The sequence below is a fragment of the Lepisma saccharinum genome, chromosome 5 (genome assembly GCF_977018435.1).
Source record: "Lepisma saccharinum chromosome 5, izLepSacc3.1, whole genome shotgun sequence".
NCBI lineage: Eukaryota > Metazoa > Arthropoda > Insecta > Zygentoma > Lepismatidae > Lepisma > Lepisma saccharinum.
The window spans coordinates 10,815,902-10,832,049 of NC_139233.1; the positions used below are offsets into that span (position 1 = coordinate 10,815,902).

The following is a 16,148-nucleotide window of genomic DNA, read 5'->3' on the forward strand; positions in this document are numbered from 1 at the left end:
GAGAAAATTCTAGCACAAACCATGAATGAGATGCTTGGCTGCAAGCGTACAGGTCTTTAAAAATGCTATATTTGAGGTATTTTTTCAGGGCTGAAGTGGAAGGAACAAACGGTTATCAAGGAAAGTTGTTCGCATTGTTGTCCTCTACACACTGTGAAAGTTTGTTGGTGGTTCACAATGTAACCTTGTTATTTAGTGTCCCTTTTGTGCCACTTTTGTCTAATCATGACGATGACGCTGAATAATAAGATGAAATTGATGAAGTAACACTCACAAATAACAGCCACGCCCAGGCCGGGATTCAAACCCGGGAGCCCTGGCATCCTAGCAGGCTGTGCTAACCACTCTGCCATGGAGGTCAGTGACCTTGTATATGTTTATATCCATATAATTACTACGCTGCGACGCCAAGGGTCCCTGGTTCGAATCCCGCTCGGGCTTGGTTGTTTGTGAATGTCCATTCATCAATTTCATCATTTCATCACTCATCCCCATCTTCGCAAATTAGGCAAGAGGCACAAAATGCAAAGTAAAATAAACTAAATCAATCAATCAATCAACCATGTAGGAGGTTTATTTTTTTTAATTAGGGGCCGATTTGAAATAAAACTAAAACATGCAAAGGAAGAAATTTAATTACCTCTGTGGCTACTTCTCAACGTAGTTCCCATAGTTGTTAAGACATTTGTCATAGCGGTAGGTGAGCGTTTGTAGATGCTCATCAAAGAAATCTGCCGCCAGGTCAGACAGCCAATCCGTCACGGTCTGTTTGGCTTCATCGGCGCTGTTGAATCGTTTCCCAGCAAGAAAAGTCTTCAAGTGGAGGGATAGGTGATAATCGCTAGGGACGAGATCCGGACTGTACGGAGGGTGGTCCATCCGCTCCAGCCAAATGAGTCAATGAGTGCATTAACTCTTGTCCATTTGGCAGAAACTCAATCAGAAGCACCCCGAACCTGTCCCAGAACATCATGCACCAATGAGTCCATTATGATTGAGGGGTGTCCTGATCGTGGTTCGTCATGAACATTTGTGCGACAGGCCTTAAACAAACGCACCTACCCTTCAACAATGACATTCTCACCATACACCTCACGTAACTTGCGATAAATGTCTGCCACTTTCAAATTTTTTGCAGTCAAAAACCTGATCACTGATCGTATCTCACACTCGGCGGGATTTTCAATCACCTGCACTACTTCCATTGTCCACCACAACCACACCAAGCGTTCACAACGTGTAAATGGAGTCTGTTTACATGCAAGGCATGTCGGTAACTAACGCATATGCACAAAACGCTAAGCACGCAGTGTTGCCAACGTGAACGCAAAACGGCCCCTAATTAAAAAATAAACCTCGTAATTACTACATAAATGTGTGTGTGTGTTCCACAGTCTTCACACATTGTCATTGGTATTGTAAAATTATGAACATTTCATATGGTTTTGTTAACTATCATGGGGGAAATTCCTTTAGAGAACATGTAGAATACAATTAAAGCAAAAATCGTCTAGTTTAACTTTCATACTTACAATTTTTGGTTGACATCACATCGCTTTCTAATGATAACATGGTGAATGTGGTGAGCGTTTTTTAAAAAGATATGGTTACCAAATACGTCTCGATTGATTTTAAACACAGAAGTTCCTTTTTCCACTCACTACATTATTTGTCATCGATGTTAGTCATTTTTTTTTAAAAAAATATTCATTTATTTATTTTTACACATGAACTGAAAATGAAATACTTTGATGCAAACCGCAAGTACTACTGTATCAAACCCAATGACTGGACTCAAAACTTGTTGGCCAAGGTAAAATTTGGCAAAATCCCTAAACATCCCTTCTCTGGGAGGGGATTTGAAGAATAAAAATAAAATTATCTCAAGATGTTTATTTCAATTTCAGCTGCAGGCATATTTCACACAAAAGGGAATATTGACCCAGGACAAGTTTCCCTGTTACTGGCAATCCTCTTCTTTTCTCAATTTTGCTATGTCGTAAAATCCAAGCGGGGGAGGCCAAACATGTGCACCCTAAATTTTTGGGTCTCGGCTACACAAAGAATCACGTCATGGTGCCTGTAGTCTCTCGGGCAATAGTTTATTGCAGGAAATCGGTCGAAGGTTGTGTTCACAAACAAGAAACTCAACTGCGTTCTGTCGTCGCACAGAGCAAGCTGGCTTGCACCTTGCAGTCCCCATTTCAAAGTTTTGGTTATTAGCTCCATTGCTAATTGAGGTTTCCTTTCTTTTCTTTCTTCTATTCTAATATGACCATGTTTGCACAAGAAATGAATGTCAATAAAATATTAATAGTATGTAATATATATTCGGAAGCGTGAGGCCCTGTGCGGTGGCACGTGTCGCACACCCCTAACGGCAACCTTGCTCCTCGGCAATAGAAAACAATGCGTTGGACTCTTCCTGGACTTAACAAAAGTTTCGACACATTATCACATGAATGTTCTTACCTCATCATCTTTGTGAAGTACTTGGTTGTTATGTAACTCCTGTGTGATACATTTTTCATGGCATAATGGGCCTGGGTCAAACCACAACCAATCAAACTGAAAGAGAAGATAAATTTGAACCCATTGATTTTCATGTCCTGATAAAAATTAACCAGCAATAATTGGATATTTTTTTTGGTTATTCAGAAAGTTAATGCATGTGCTAGGGTAATACATCCTGATTTTTGCAAGACCATCCTTTTTTTTCTTTTAAAGTCATGTCCTGCAGTCTGTGATGAAATTCCAGAAAAGCGGAACATGTCCTTTCTTTTGACAATGTCCTGCTCATCGCAACCAATTGCTTACAGACTATGACAAAGTAGTGCAATTATTTTAAACATTTTCATGAAAGAAACTCTGTTCGTTTAAAAACACATATAGAATTCTAATTTTTTTCTTTAACTCTTCCAGACATAATATCACCAACCGAAAGAATATTTTCAATAAAAATAATATTTTAACAGTCGCCAACTCTAAAATAAATGTAGAAATTTAATACACTTGATGATCTCAAAATGTAATTTCACTTAAACTTGTCATGAATTTGCAAAACATTGCTTTGCTACGAGTAGTGAATTCTAATAAGTATGTTTTAAAAAAATGCTTGCAGAATGTAAAATTTTTGTGTGATTTGATGAATTCTTTGTTTGTCCCTTAAGCAAGTAACAATTAGTTAATTTGTAATAAGAAGATAATCTGTACTTTCTAGCTATTTATAAGAGCATAAAAATTAGAATTTCATAATTACCAGCTTAAAAAGTACCCTTTTTGTACACGATGTCCTGCTTTTTCTTTTGGATCCGATACTTGGAGGTCTGTTCATGAAAACATTGGAATCAGATGAAGATATTGCTGCAAGATCCCTTGTCTTCAAGTTAAAAAGTAAGGGGGAAAGAAAGTGGAGTTTTCTGTGCACATTGCACCATGACACGTGTAGGGGTAGTGTGGAGATAGGGCCACACACATTCTACATACATCTCAGCTATTTTTAGAGGCTGTGATCAGAACCATGCTCCGGCAGCCTTTACCCCCCAGAGTTGTCCATTTATTTGAAGGTGGACTAACCACAGAGCCAGCTGCTTTATGCATGCAAGGCTGAAAAAAAATCTGACCTTAGATCATCCACTCCAGGAAACAAACCTGGATCTCCAGCGTAGTAGTCAGATACCCAACCAACTAGATCACTGTGGCTCCATGTCTTCAAATATTTTTATCCTTACCTTTCCTCTTCCAGGTGGGTTCAAAAATTTAGAAAATTAAAAAGATTCATTCCTAGACAATAGTCTACATTTCTATGATAGTAACTATACTCATTAACAGTTACTTCACAGTAACTCTTAGGTCTGGTAACGGTGCTCACCTTATAATACCAGAAAAATCAAATATTTCCGCTGCCACATATCCCAAGTACGACAGCCCAAGCAGTGCTAGTGGTTCAACAACTGAAATCAAGCAGAAAGACAGAAATAGAGTAGAAAATCTGTCTTAACTTATTCCTTCAGCTCAATCCTAATGTGTGCTTATTATGTAACGGAAGAAATATATTGTTATGAGCCATGATAGAAGGATTTGCATATCCTTCAGTACTGCTCTTTTCTTTTGTAACGGTGGAAGTATTCATATGATATGATAAAAATGATTGAGTGGATGAGAAAAGAATTCGTACCATGGCTATTATAATTCTGATTTAGCATTTCGTCTCTGGTTGTATCAAGATAGTATTCAAACATCTCCATTTTTTCTTCATCACTCTCTTTCCACTGTGCTCCAATCATACTCCACTACCTGCTCTTTCCATAGACAGCTTGGTCTTTCTTTTAGTCTTTTTCCAATTTCTTGTACAGTCTAGGGCTACCATATTTTGAAATGCTAAAAAGAGGACATTTTCTTCGAAAGCCACACACACAACCAATTTATTCTAGCTGTTGTGATGCTTAACAGTATGAAACACGAAAGAACTTTCTGCAGCACTTACTTTATCTTCATGTTCATTGCCAGGTTTCGTGAAAAACTGAGTCTTTTTTGTAGATGAAGCTTCACCTCTTACGGCTCTTTTGTCCTTTTCGCACTCCACGTTTCCTTGCAAATCTAGCCCTCCTTTGTTTGCCACAGACATATGTACCGGGTTTACAAACCATACACTCACCTTCAAAATCGTCTCTACAACGTCTAAAACATGAATACTTTTCTTGTAACTCATTAGTAAACTTGCACTTTCTTTTAGGCATATTAGTAGCTTACACCGTGTTCGCAAACTCTAACTTCCACTTCGAAACACGAACAAACGAATGACGCGGAAATCACATCGACCGGAACTTGAAACTGTAACAACAAACGACTAACGCTTAGCGCATCGTCCAGTACTGCCAACATCAGACGTTTAATGATTCGAAAAGTTGTAACTTCGTGATCTCTCACCTATGATGATTGGATAAAAGTAAAAACCCGAACATTTTAACACAAAGTAAAAACCTGCCCTTATGCAAATTTCAGGGTCCGAAAAGAGGACATGTCCAGGAAAATCAGGACATATGGTAGCCCTAGTGCAGTCCCTTCCTGGAAGTATTTTTACCTCATCTCCGTCACATGTCAAAACCACCTGAATGTATTTTTATTATTTTCCTGTAGTTTACAGTTATTACAAGCATAAGAAAACAGTTTTTCGTTGTGACATTTCAGGAGAACACACGCTCCTTTCATCAGACATTTATTTTCATTTTGACTAAAGATACAGTTATAATTCATATAATTCAAGATACAGTTTATAATAGTCAAAATGAAAATAAATGTCTGATGAAGGGAGCATGTGTTCTCCTGAAACGTCACAACGAGAAACTGTTTTCTTATGCTTGTAATAACCGTAAACTACAGGAAAATAATTCTACAATGCAAGCAATGCGTACATACAAGAAAAAGCACCTGAATGTACTTGACACATTCTGTCCTGTAGCTTTTCTACCTTCATGTTTCGTCAAATTTGGTAATTCCTTGCTTCTGGTATTCCCGCTATACTCTTTAAGAATTTAATCTTCACTACATGTGCCTTACTTAAGCCTCTCTCTTTCATTGTCCAAGCCTGTCCTCAATATGTATGTAGTATTGTTGTATACCTAGTCTGGCCATAAATACTGTTACACACAATTTTGTAAATTAATTGAATATGGTTTCAGATTTTTAAATGTTCTTTTAGTATGTTACACTTACATATATTACACACAAATAGCACCAATCAGTTTTCAAAATGTACACTTTTCACCCTCACACAGGCTCGAAGTCTCCCTGCCCAGGCATCTATTGCAGCACTATGGTCTTGATGGGAAAGTCCGCCCCCTGCTGCTATCAAGGAGCGCTATTATCTTTCAATTATAGGGTGCCTCTTCTTGCAGACAGTCCCCTCTAGCTCTGAGCACAGTTTGTCGTCCAAGGTACTGAGATCATGGCTATCAGATGGCCAATCAAAATTGGAGATGAAATCGAGAACACTGGTCTCCAGTCATCGTCGCGTCATCCTTGCCTTATGAGCTAGGGTAGAATATTTCTTGAACATCCAGGATTTATTGTGAAACATTGTTTGGTTCAACAGTGTCACGAGAGGGTCCAGGACACTTTCCACATACACGTTTGCACAGGTTTTAAGCCCTTTTTCTCAAAATCGAGGCCTGGTAGAACTCTCATAGCTTACCCCCTACCAAACCATGACTGAGGAGGGCTGGTGGCATCTCTGATTTTTGAGAACTCTCTCACAAACTTCTCGAGAATTTGAAGCATACACCCTTTCATTTTGGCGGTTAAAACTTTATTCAGTGGTGAACAATTTCTTATCAGTGAAGAGAATCCTGCAATGCCCATTGGCAATGTACCGCTGCAGGAGCCGTCTCGTTTTCAGTTCCCTCTGCTTCTTCACTTGTGGCATCAGGGAATTTCCAGTACTCCACCGGTAAGCTCCAATTCCAAGGTCTTCATTAAGTACCCTGTGCCAGCTCCTCTGTGCCATTATCATTTGCTTCCGGATGGGATTTCGGCGGATGCGACTCACCAGCCGCAACTGTTCATACGGTGTGAAGTTGAACAACTCTTGGCTGATCTTTCATGCTACCAGTCTCGGTGAATCTCTGGATTGTCTGATACACAAACCTTTTGCTGATGTTCGGGATTTTTAGGGGCTGGAAAATCTCAGTGAGTGACTTCCTAACCATATGCAGAGCAATTACGGCTACTCTGTTTTCATATTTGCCCTTTCACAGCTGAACACACAATGGTCAGGAGTGAACTTCAGCACAAGCATGGTTCATGAGCCTGACTACTGGATGTACAGTCCAAGTCGAAAGTTTGTAACAGTATTTATGACCAGACTAGGTATTATCTCCTTGCACTTCAAAGGTACATTTTTGTTCCATGTCAATCTCCTTACACTTTGATAGAATCCAGGACCAAGTTCTGAATGTTTAATTCCAAACTAATCATGGTACACACATGTTTTTAACATGGTCTCATTTCTATATAACACATATTTCATTGGCATAGTTATTGTTTCTGCATGCTTTCTGAAGGATGATTTTTCCCTTCCATATCCTCCTATATGCATATTTGTTTGCAAACAGCCATTCGTTTACTGTTGTCTTGAATATAGACTGCTGCTGCCTCTACTTCATATGTATGGAGGACAAAGGGAGTTTCTGGCTTTTAGCATTAAATTAATGTCTCTAAATGCCTTCTTTCATTGTTAAGTTAGGCAGGTTAGGTTTAGGGTTTTTACAACTAAATTAACCTCCCTAAATACTTAGTTTAGGTGGGTAAAGTTTAGGGTTTTTAGCATTAAAATAATCTCCCTAAATGCTTTCAACAGCTGATCATGTAATATCTGGTCACAAGCATGACACTCCTTTTAGCCTTGCATGAAACTATGGTAGTAGTTCGTGTCAAAGACACACTAGTGGGAAAAGTTGAGAGGGTGTTATTCTAATTACAAAATAGTTTATACAGTTCCTTGAGGGCCAAGGCCGGCCAAGCAGCTTTTGATGGATAAGTTCCATTGCAACTGTTTTGTGCCTTTCTAAGGCAGAGCCTGGTAGCTTTCCAAATGTCCTGACAGTTATTGGTCAACAACAATTTTAATGCTCTCACTGGAGATCAAACTCTGGTCAGTTCATACAACAGGAAGAATGATAGCACTTGTTTACGCAGGAGCCCACAATTAGTTTATGCACTGAGATTCGTTTGGAGTTGAACAACAGTGTTGCATATCAATGGCATGTCGATCCCTACTAAGCATTGTACTTGGGTCTTCCATTTGATGTAAATATTATATATATTTTTTTCATATTTTTATGAAGATTAGGAATGCAGAAAGTGTGCATGTATGCCCGTAGCTTTTATTGAAAATTTGTAGCATTTTTTTTACACAAGACTTATCCAGAAAGCAAGTTCAGATGGGCTATTAAGAAAAAAACAAAAATATATTTACGATCGATTTATATTGCCATTTGATAAAATACTATACACTAATTTTTGACATAGTTACGCCATTGTTGAGGTATTTGTCATAGTGGTCGCCAAGAACTGGATTGTGGATGCATTTCACATGTGATGGGCTTTTTAACTTTCTTAAATATTATAATCTCACAGCATGATGCATCAGCACTCTTCGAATGTCTTCCAAATAGGGCCTGTGCCTTGCCAAAGAATCAACAAACTCAGCATGCATGCACACCATTGAGACCATAGCACTGCAGCGACAATATTTGCAAGCAGAACTTATTTTGCGGATATCCCCCATGTGTAACTACAGAGAATGAAACTTGCAAAATGTGTTCAAACATCGAGCAATTCAAAAATTAAGTTAACACAAGTATAGCCTTAATGTTAGTTCCACAGCATCAGCATTATTTATTTTTTCAAGAGGTTGAAATACAGTAAATACTTACATGCACCACTAAGCTTTGTAATCAGAAATTTATGCATTAATAAAATGACTGTGATCTCGATCATAATGTTGGTGTGATCAGCACTATGCGTAGCCCCAGGATCACCCTCGAAAGTACCCAATGGGAACCTGGATTAGACCCAGAATCACTTATGCAAGGATGTTGGCACAAAACATCCTACCTGATATCACCCACAACAGAAAATGAACCCATGTCTCCTGCGTTGAAGTCACGTGACTATCAACTCGTATTTAAAATTTATCAAGTCGCTCTAAAATTTGGATTTACCTCTTGTCTCCTCAGTTGTTCTTGTGATGAGTGCGGTTAAAAATCCAAATATGATTCCAGTGATCAATCCACCAAGACTGACTGTGAAGAATGATATTAAGGACAGAAAAATATCAAGCATTGTAATGGTGGGCATTGCAGTAAATGCTAGCATCGTATTATAAAGAACTATGGTAACTGCATCTGCAAGAGATCCAAAAATATGAATAAAAATTACGGTAAAGTGTAAAGAAAAGAAAGTCTTACATTTTTCTTCGTCTTAGTGTCTTTTTACATCTACATAAAATTGTGATTTACCATCTTGGTGGCCAACCACGTTAAGGGTTAACTTCCAATCTCAGCACCAAAGTCCCGACATGTTCTTTGTGATGTTTCTTCACCGATCTCTTATAATCATCACTCATCCACATAGTTGCAATTAGCCAAAGGTGGTCAAAAGGGTGACACTAAATAACAAAAATACAAATATAATTAATTGTTTTCTGTAAGTGCTTGGATTTGGAGGAACATACTTGCCATTTAAAAGTGACTCTCCGAAGACAAGATAATAAAGGGACTTGTTGACGCCAATCTCCTCAAAAACTGAGAGAACAGCGACAGGGTCGACGGCTGATATGAGAGCGGCAAACACCATTATTTCCTTAAAGTTAGTGTCCATATGTATAATTGCATCCTCTGAGTATAGGGAAAACAACAGCAATCCTGCAATTGAAAAAATAATTATTGCAATTACCAGAACTTTATGTACACTTCTCCTCCAAAAATTATCTGACCACCCTGAAATATTTCTAAATCCAGAAATCATTGTACTTGAGTGCCAGGTCCCTTTACCAGGTGAGACAATACTGTGTTGAAAGATTTACATAATGCTCAAACTATAAAGCAACTATGTAAAGCAAATGAAAATGGAATAATAATATTAGGAAATATATCCAATTACACACAACTCCAATTAAAAGCAGAGAAAAGTTCGTGAGGTTTGAAACACTGGACTGTGAAGTTGGTCACCTTGAGGAAATTTCCATCATATCTGAACACAAAGCCTCTTTACGAATAGTTGACATGTGACATGACATTGAATTTAAAATGGCTTGTAATACTGTGCAATCTGCCCATCGGGTACCCATTTATTAGAGGCTGGGTGATCCCCAGAGCCACTTTATGGCAGGGACAAGGTGGAAAAGTTCCCCATCCCGGAAAGCAAACTCGAGGTCTCCAATGTGGCAGTCAGGCTTACTAGACCACCACGGCTCCTATTTCACCACCTATGTTGCCATCCAATGTTCCACTCTTGAGCCCCAGCCTAGGGGTAACACTCACCTTGTAATCAAGAGGACCTCTTCTTGATCCCCATTGGAGGCACATGATTGTTTATATCTCTCCTTAAAATATAGGTCCAGTCCTGATTAGCGTATCTGTACAGAAACTGGTCTTGAAACAAAACTTTGCCAAATTAACTTTGAGTGCCAGCCTGGCCATCATTGTTTCTTCACCTACTTCATCATTCATCCTCATTGTCACATTCAGCCAATGGTGTTAGAAAATGAAGCAAAATAATAAAAAATATATGTTGTGTAATTTTACCAACATTCCAAAACTTTGTAATTTAGAATATTCACCATATTAAGGGGCCTGAAATTCATTTAATTGTAAATCTATTGAAGAGTACAGTAGCATTGTCCACTGCAAAAATAATACAAGTGTTAATAATTCGTTTCACATGAAAAACTGATAATGGAGAAAATGCATCAGCATAGGTGCTAATGGCATTCATATAATCATATCAAGTCTAGCTTCTTTTTAGTGGTCAATTAAATCAAACAGTGCAGCTTAAGTAAATTCATGACAAATAATAGTTTTCCCAGTTCTAATTGGTTCCCCAAATTGCAGAGAGGTGGCACTGGTGTTTGTATGCCTTATGGCAGGCAGTTGCAAGGAGAAGTTGAGTATACCTAGAGTACATATTTAAAAACACATCTGCACAGATATGTAGATGTGGTATTTCAATGGTTGATCATTGACATGAAATGCCAAAGACCCAGACTCGATCCCTGATTGAGTTAAAATGTTCATACTTTTTCAATAAGTTTCAATATAGGCCTTTATCATTACAATCATCTCTGGAGAAAGGAACTTGGTCTGCTACATAGCCAATTGGTTAGCAGTCTCACCTTAGTTTGAGTGGCCCTGGGTTTGATCCACAATGAGGGGTGTAAAATTGTTTGTGATGTCTCACCATTGTGAAGACAGTTGAAATATGATGTTGCAACTAGAAACAAGCAAACATTTAAGTTATAATTTAACCATACTTGTTAGGACTTACTTACCTATACCAAAAGTATTGAGCAAAGTTCCCTGAAAGAAAGGAAAAGGGTGTAAGTTTTTGAAGGTTAAATGAAGTTACTACAAACACAAGAATAATTTTCTTTTCTGTTCAGTTACATCCAATTTCTAGATATATTTTGCTGTTTTTGAAGGATATATTATAATATTTGTAATATTACAATAATCATGTACAATATTATTTACAATTGTCCATGTTAACATATTCATTATTTAGTGAACATCTGGCATTTTAAAGTAAAGAAAATGGAAATAGATGCACCTTGAAACAATGAGAAACTTAGAGTTGTACCACAGAAGGCCCCGACATATTCTTGATCTCAGCCACACCTGGAGGTGATGTGATCAGCACCATGCTCTAGCATCTTACCTCCAGGATTGCCCCCAGGTTTACTGAAATCTCCACTGAAGTTCCAAGGTTTAAATCCCAACCTGTTAATGGATGTTCTTTGTGAGTGTCCCTTCATCAATTTAATCTAATCATCACTTATCCAAATCGCTGCAATAGCCAAAAGAGGCAGAAAAGTGACCTATAACAACAAAAATACAAATATGAATTTTTCAGAAGAAATTTAGCAAAATAGTCATATGTATTTCCCCCTCCAATTGGGGAAAGTGAGGCAACAGAACTGATTAATTTCTAGCACTGACAGGGCAGTATATGAGCTGAAGAAGCAAAGATACATGTATAAAGCTAAATATTATTTCAACACCATCAGAACACAGGTTACCTACTCATCAAATTAGAAATAAAAAGAAGTCTTACCACAACTGCAAAAGTTAAGATTGTACCAAGATTGTTAAAGAATGTGACATCATACAATGAATAGGCTGATTCCAAAACAATCCTGCAAATATGTATATATATATTGGAGCATGAATATTTAAAAATCAAGCTGATTGAAAGATGCCATGACTGCTTTATTTACACCTTCAATGTTTTCTAATGAAAAGTTATTACGAATACACAGTTCAAGCTGTATAATACACTAGACTCTCGCTAATCCGGCCATTCCTTGCACATATGGGTGCCAGATTCGCGGAAGTGCCGGATTATTGAGACGGTCGGAAATTACGTACTACTATGTAGTTTAAACACATAGGGACTATACAGGCTGTACTTTACGTGTTTCCTTTTAGAAGCCATAGTATGTACTGAACTTCACTGTAAGAAAGTCACAATTTCAAATACTGTACGTATGTATAGCATTGTTTAACATTTTTAACTAACAACATTGTTGAACACGATAATTCATTGTTGTGCACGTCATTTCTGCTTGAGTGACTACAGGCCGGATGTGGGCCTGACTAATGAGAGGGCGGACTATTGAGGGCCGGATTAGCGAGAGAGTAGTGTACTTCTGAAATATATTTAATCATTTTCCCTCATAATCATTAAATTCTCGCAACAGCCAGTATCAGGAACTGTCTATAAGAATGTAGAGCATAAACATATTTTTTTTTTCAAGACCAAATTTAACTTTGAAATATGAATTCTAACTTGTAGGCTTATTTTTGTAATGAAATTATTTCTGCATAGCATTATAGTTAGTGCTCTTACCTTAGTGTAAGCACTGTCATAGTTATCCCGGAGTCATTCCCCCAACCAGCCTACAATGACCTCACTCCCTCAAAATAAGACAATTATCACCTGAAATTATGACTGGATTTATATACACTGAATGCCAATAAAAATAGCATAATCATTTATTTTTTTTGGTAACAATATTTGCAACAAAGTTACATAAAAACTGTTCCCCTGGCAAATTTCACATACAATTTACGCTGACCAACTGCTACACCCCTTTGTTGCCACCAATAAACAATTTGTACTTGGGATTTTGTAATGAATAATTTCAATTATGAATATAATCAGTGAGTGAATTCCCAAACGATGTGCAAGGTTAAGAGGAACCACAAAAACTTGACAAGTTAATAATTATAAATCTACCGTGATTTTGATTTTACAAAGCGAATGAAAATATACTTACGGTGGAAGAAGGACAAAGAAGAAAAGATCAGAAGTAAATGGGGGAAGCATGTAGTAATCAGTATCATCAGGTAATGAAGAATTTGCTGTATCATTTTCATGATTGGCGGATGTAAGATCATCAACTCTGTAAAAATTTTGAAAAATATATATACACATTTTCAGTGTCAGGTGCATGAAGCTATTCTACGAGTTTTGGGTTGATGCATAAGTTCGTAGTGTTTTTTTCACTGTGGCAAAGCATTTTTATTTGATTCTTATTTGAGATGAACAAAAGACATAAATTAATCAGTAATATATTTTCCTTGTTGCCTATGACTGTCTACCAAAGCTGGAGCAGTTTTTCAATTCAACACCTGAAGAAATCAGCTGATTCGGGGTTAAAAGCGTCGTCAAGCCCAAGTTTGAAGAGCATTTCCATCACCAAAGGAGCTTCCTTGAAGATTGATGGATTGAGAGCTGAAAAGGTAGCAATCTGAGCATGCAAGATTGGGGGAGTAAGGAGGATGAGGAATAACTACCCAACCAAGCTCCTGGATAGCAGCTTTTGTCATGTTAGCAGAGTGTGGGTGTGCATTATCGTGTTGCAGCACTTGATGCTGTCTTCCTGGCCTACTCGTTGATTTGGTTGTTTTCATTTAAAGCGTGCAATATCCTGAACCTTACCCATGGAATGCAAATGTCGCAAGATGGTTGAATGATCACAGTTCATCACATTTGATAATTCTAGAGTCGACTGATGTGGATTCCCATGGATTAAAGCATTTAAACTGTCTTCAATAAGGCCCGATGGTCTTCCTAAACATGAAGAAACGGTTAAGTAAAAAATGCCGCCCTCTTTGTAATAACAACACCATTTTCTTGCCCTGCTTTCCCTGTTGGCCTTCTCCTCATACAAGGGACAAATGTTTCGAGCCACTTCTGTTGCCTTTGCCCCTATGTTAAACCTGGACAGAAGAATATGTCAGAAATGTTTTTCTTTTTTCCCCCACTGGACACTTATTGTGCTTTAGGCTATAAATAACACAGTCTTTCTTCAAATCTCTCAAATTCAATGCATATTCACAAGCACAACAATGCCACTTCAATTGATGAACATTAAACAATAAACAAACTCCTAACACCTCAGTGTTGCCATACCAAACACAAATGCTACGAACTTATGCATCAACCCAATATATACAGATAGACACAATATCTAGCCTCCTGTATGAAACCTTATTGTCTTCAGAACAGTAGTTTGTGTGTGTGTGTGTGTGTATGATGTGTCTTGTCTTTAGTGGAGGTAATGAGGATAGAATAAGGTTTATACCTCGCACATTACATCTGTGTTAGAGGGTGGTGGGTATGGGATAAAATACCATTTTTGTCAAACAAACTTTTCAAAACTACTACCATCATTGCTTCAAAACTAATCTAGCTTACAAAACAATTGCTGAGATGTCTTATAGAATACCTATTCCCTATTAATCTGTTAGGTGAAAGAATAATTACTAATGGTTCTTATGATTGTTATACTCTCTGTAATACATCTGGAGAAATTAGGCAAATCCACTTTAACAGCATAGTAGGTGTAGTGTATATAGGCTAGGTAATGGTAGAATGCATCCCTCACCATGCCTTGCAATTCTAAGTTGTCAGGCTTTGGACTCGGGCTATGGGATGCATGCTGGTTTGAGTTTGCTGGGGGTAGGCTTGACAAATTTTCTGAGATTTCGGCCAATATATGGAATCAGTGGGCACCCACCATCATGAGGAAATTGAGGAGCTATGAATGAGTAGCATACCTGGTCATGGAAACCTACAACAACTGGAGGTTCATCGTACTGACCACGTGTCAACTCGTAACTGGTTGGATGACTGCCCACATGGGAGTGAGGCCAACAGTCGGTAGATAGGCCCTGGCCCTCAAGGGCTGTTATGCCATGGGTTATAATGATAAAATGCCAGGTTCCCTAGATTTCTCTACATGATTCATTCATTTTCTTCCTCGACATAATATATCGCTATTATTGTCTTTGTATTTGTTATGTTTTTCAAGCTTCTTGTGCTGTGTATGGATTTGCTTAGTTTTTTTTTCCTGGGTAATCAATATGAGTGTTCCAATTGAACTAATCTTGTATTCAAGTACTGATAAATTTTATGGTATTCGTGTATTTGATGTTCTTATCTTCTATTGTTATTACTGATTCTTTATCATTTACATTTCTTGAATGGTGAAATTTTATTTGCAGATGTTTTGTTATTATTTATCACGAGTTTTATTTCTTCTGATGAACTGTTTATGGAGTTCAGTGTATGTTTGTTTAAGTCCACTTTATGCACAGGTAGGCTAATTGGGATTTTATCTATAGTTTAAAGTAAGGTCTGAACCACTATATGCTTCTATTGGGGATCGAACCAGAGAACCCTTGATTACAAAGTTACAGCTGTTTCACTATGCCATTAGGAGGCCCATTTATTTATGGAGTTCATTTGATGTGTTATTTACATTTGATCTAAAACTTATTTTCCAGTCAGTATATGCTTGTCATCTATGTATCTGGTTGTTGGTTGTTCTAGTTGATTTCAAATGTATGCTAATAAATATGTGTTAATAGTACGGTCCAAGGCTAGAGCCTTGAGGAACCACACATGCCACTTCACATAGTTTAGATACATAGGAAGATGCAGGAGCATTTGTTTCTTCTATATGTAAAATATTAGCAGGTACTCACTGTAATATGTAGCCAAATACTATCCCAAGGCTAATCAAAACACTGAAATAATAAAAATAATCAGAAAGTTTAAATTCATAACACGAACACAGATAAAATTCACTTCTTACACAACCATTCAATAATTCCATGTAACTTGCGAGAAAGCATAATTTATTCTCCTATCTATTTTGTTTACTCACTGCCATAAAATTGATAGAATGTCTATCAACAGCCTTCTGTAAATGTGCTGAAAGTCCCCAAAATCGATAAGTGAATAAACTGTGTTTTTTATGAAATTATTGTACATTTTTCTAAACAGTAGCAACAGATTTGCTTAATATAAGGCAATATTGCTGTTTTTACTAAATGTCCCATTCCAAAATTTGTTCTTCT

The 16,148-nt window shown here is 37.5% G+C and overlaps 2 protein-coding genes across 3 annotated transcripts in view; both read right to left on the reverse strand.

Annotated features, from left to right (window-relative positions):
- LOC145988211 (Na(+)/H(+) exchanger beta-like) overlaps nt 1-8,876 on the reverse strand; it is a 45,336-nt gene extending 36,460 nt beyond the window's left edge. For both annotated transcript variants that reach the window (XR_014441714.1, XM_083123055.1), the window contains exons 1-3: nt 8,724-8,876; nt 3,872-3,953; nt 2,473-2,568 (exon numbers count right to left, since the gene is read on the reverse strand). Coding sequence is in view for 1 of the 2 variants with exons in the window: in XM_083123055.1 (XP_082979181.1) it covers nt 2,473-2,568; nt 3,872-3,953; nt 8,724-8,859 (314 nt within the window). In the remaining variant the exon portion in view is untranslated. The remainder of the gene's footprint in view (nt 1-2,472; nt 2,569-3,871; nt 3,954-8,723) is intronic.
- Nucleotides 8,877-8,881: 5 nt separating this feature from the next.
- The window catches only part of LOC145987574 (Na(+)/H(+) exchanger protein 7-like), a 59,206-nt gene continuing 51,939 nt past the window's right edge, over nt 8,882-16,148 (reverse strand). The window contains exons 3-8 of the mRNA XM_083121921.1: nt 15,774-15,815; nt 13,058-13,183; nt 11,833-11,914; nt 11,051-11,078; nt 9,236-9,425; nt 8,882-8,906 (exon numbers count right to left, since the gene is read on the reverse strand). Of these exons, the coding sequence (XP_082978047.1) occupies nt 8,882-8,906; nt 9,236-9,425; nt 11,051-11,078; nt 11,833-11,914; nt 13,058-13,107 (375 nt within the window). The 5' untranslated portion in view covers nt 13,108-13,183; nt 15,774-15,815. The remainder of the gene's footprint in view (nt 8,907-9,235; nt 9,426-11,050; nt 11,079-11,832; nt 11,915-13,057; nt 13,184-15,773; nt 15,816-16,148) is intronic.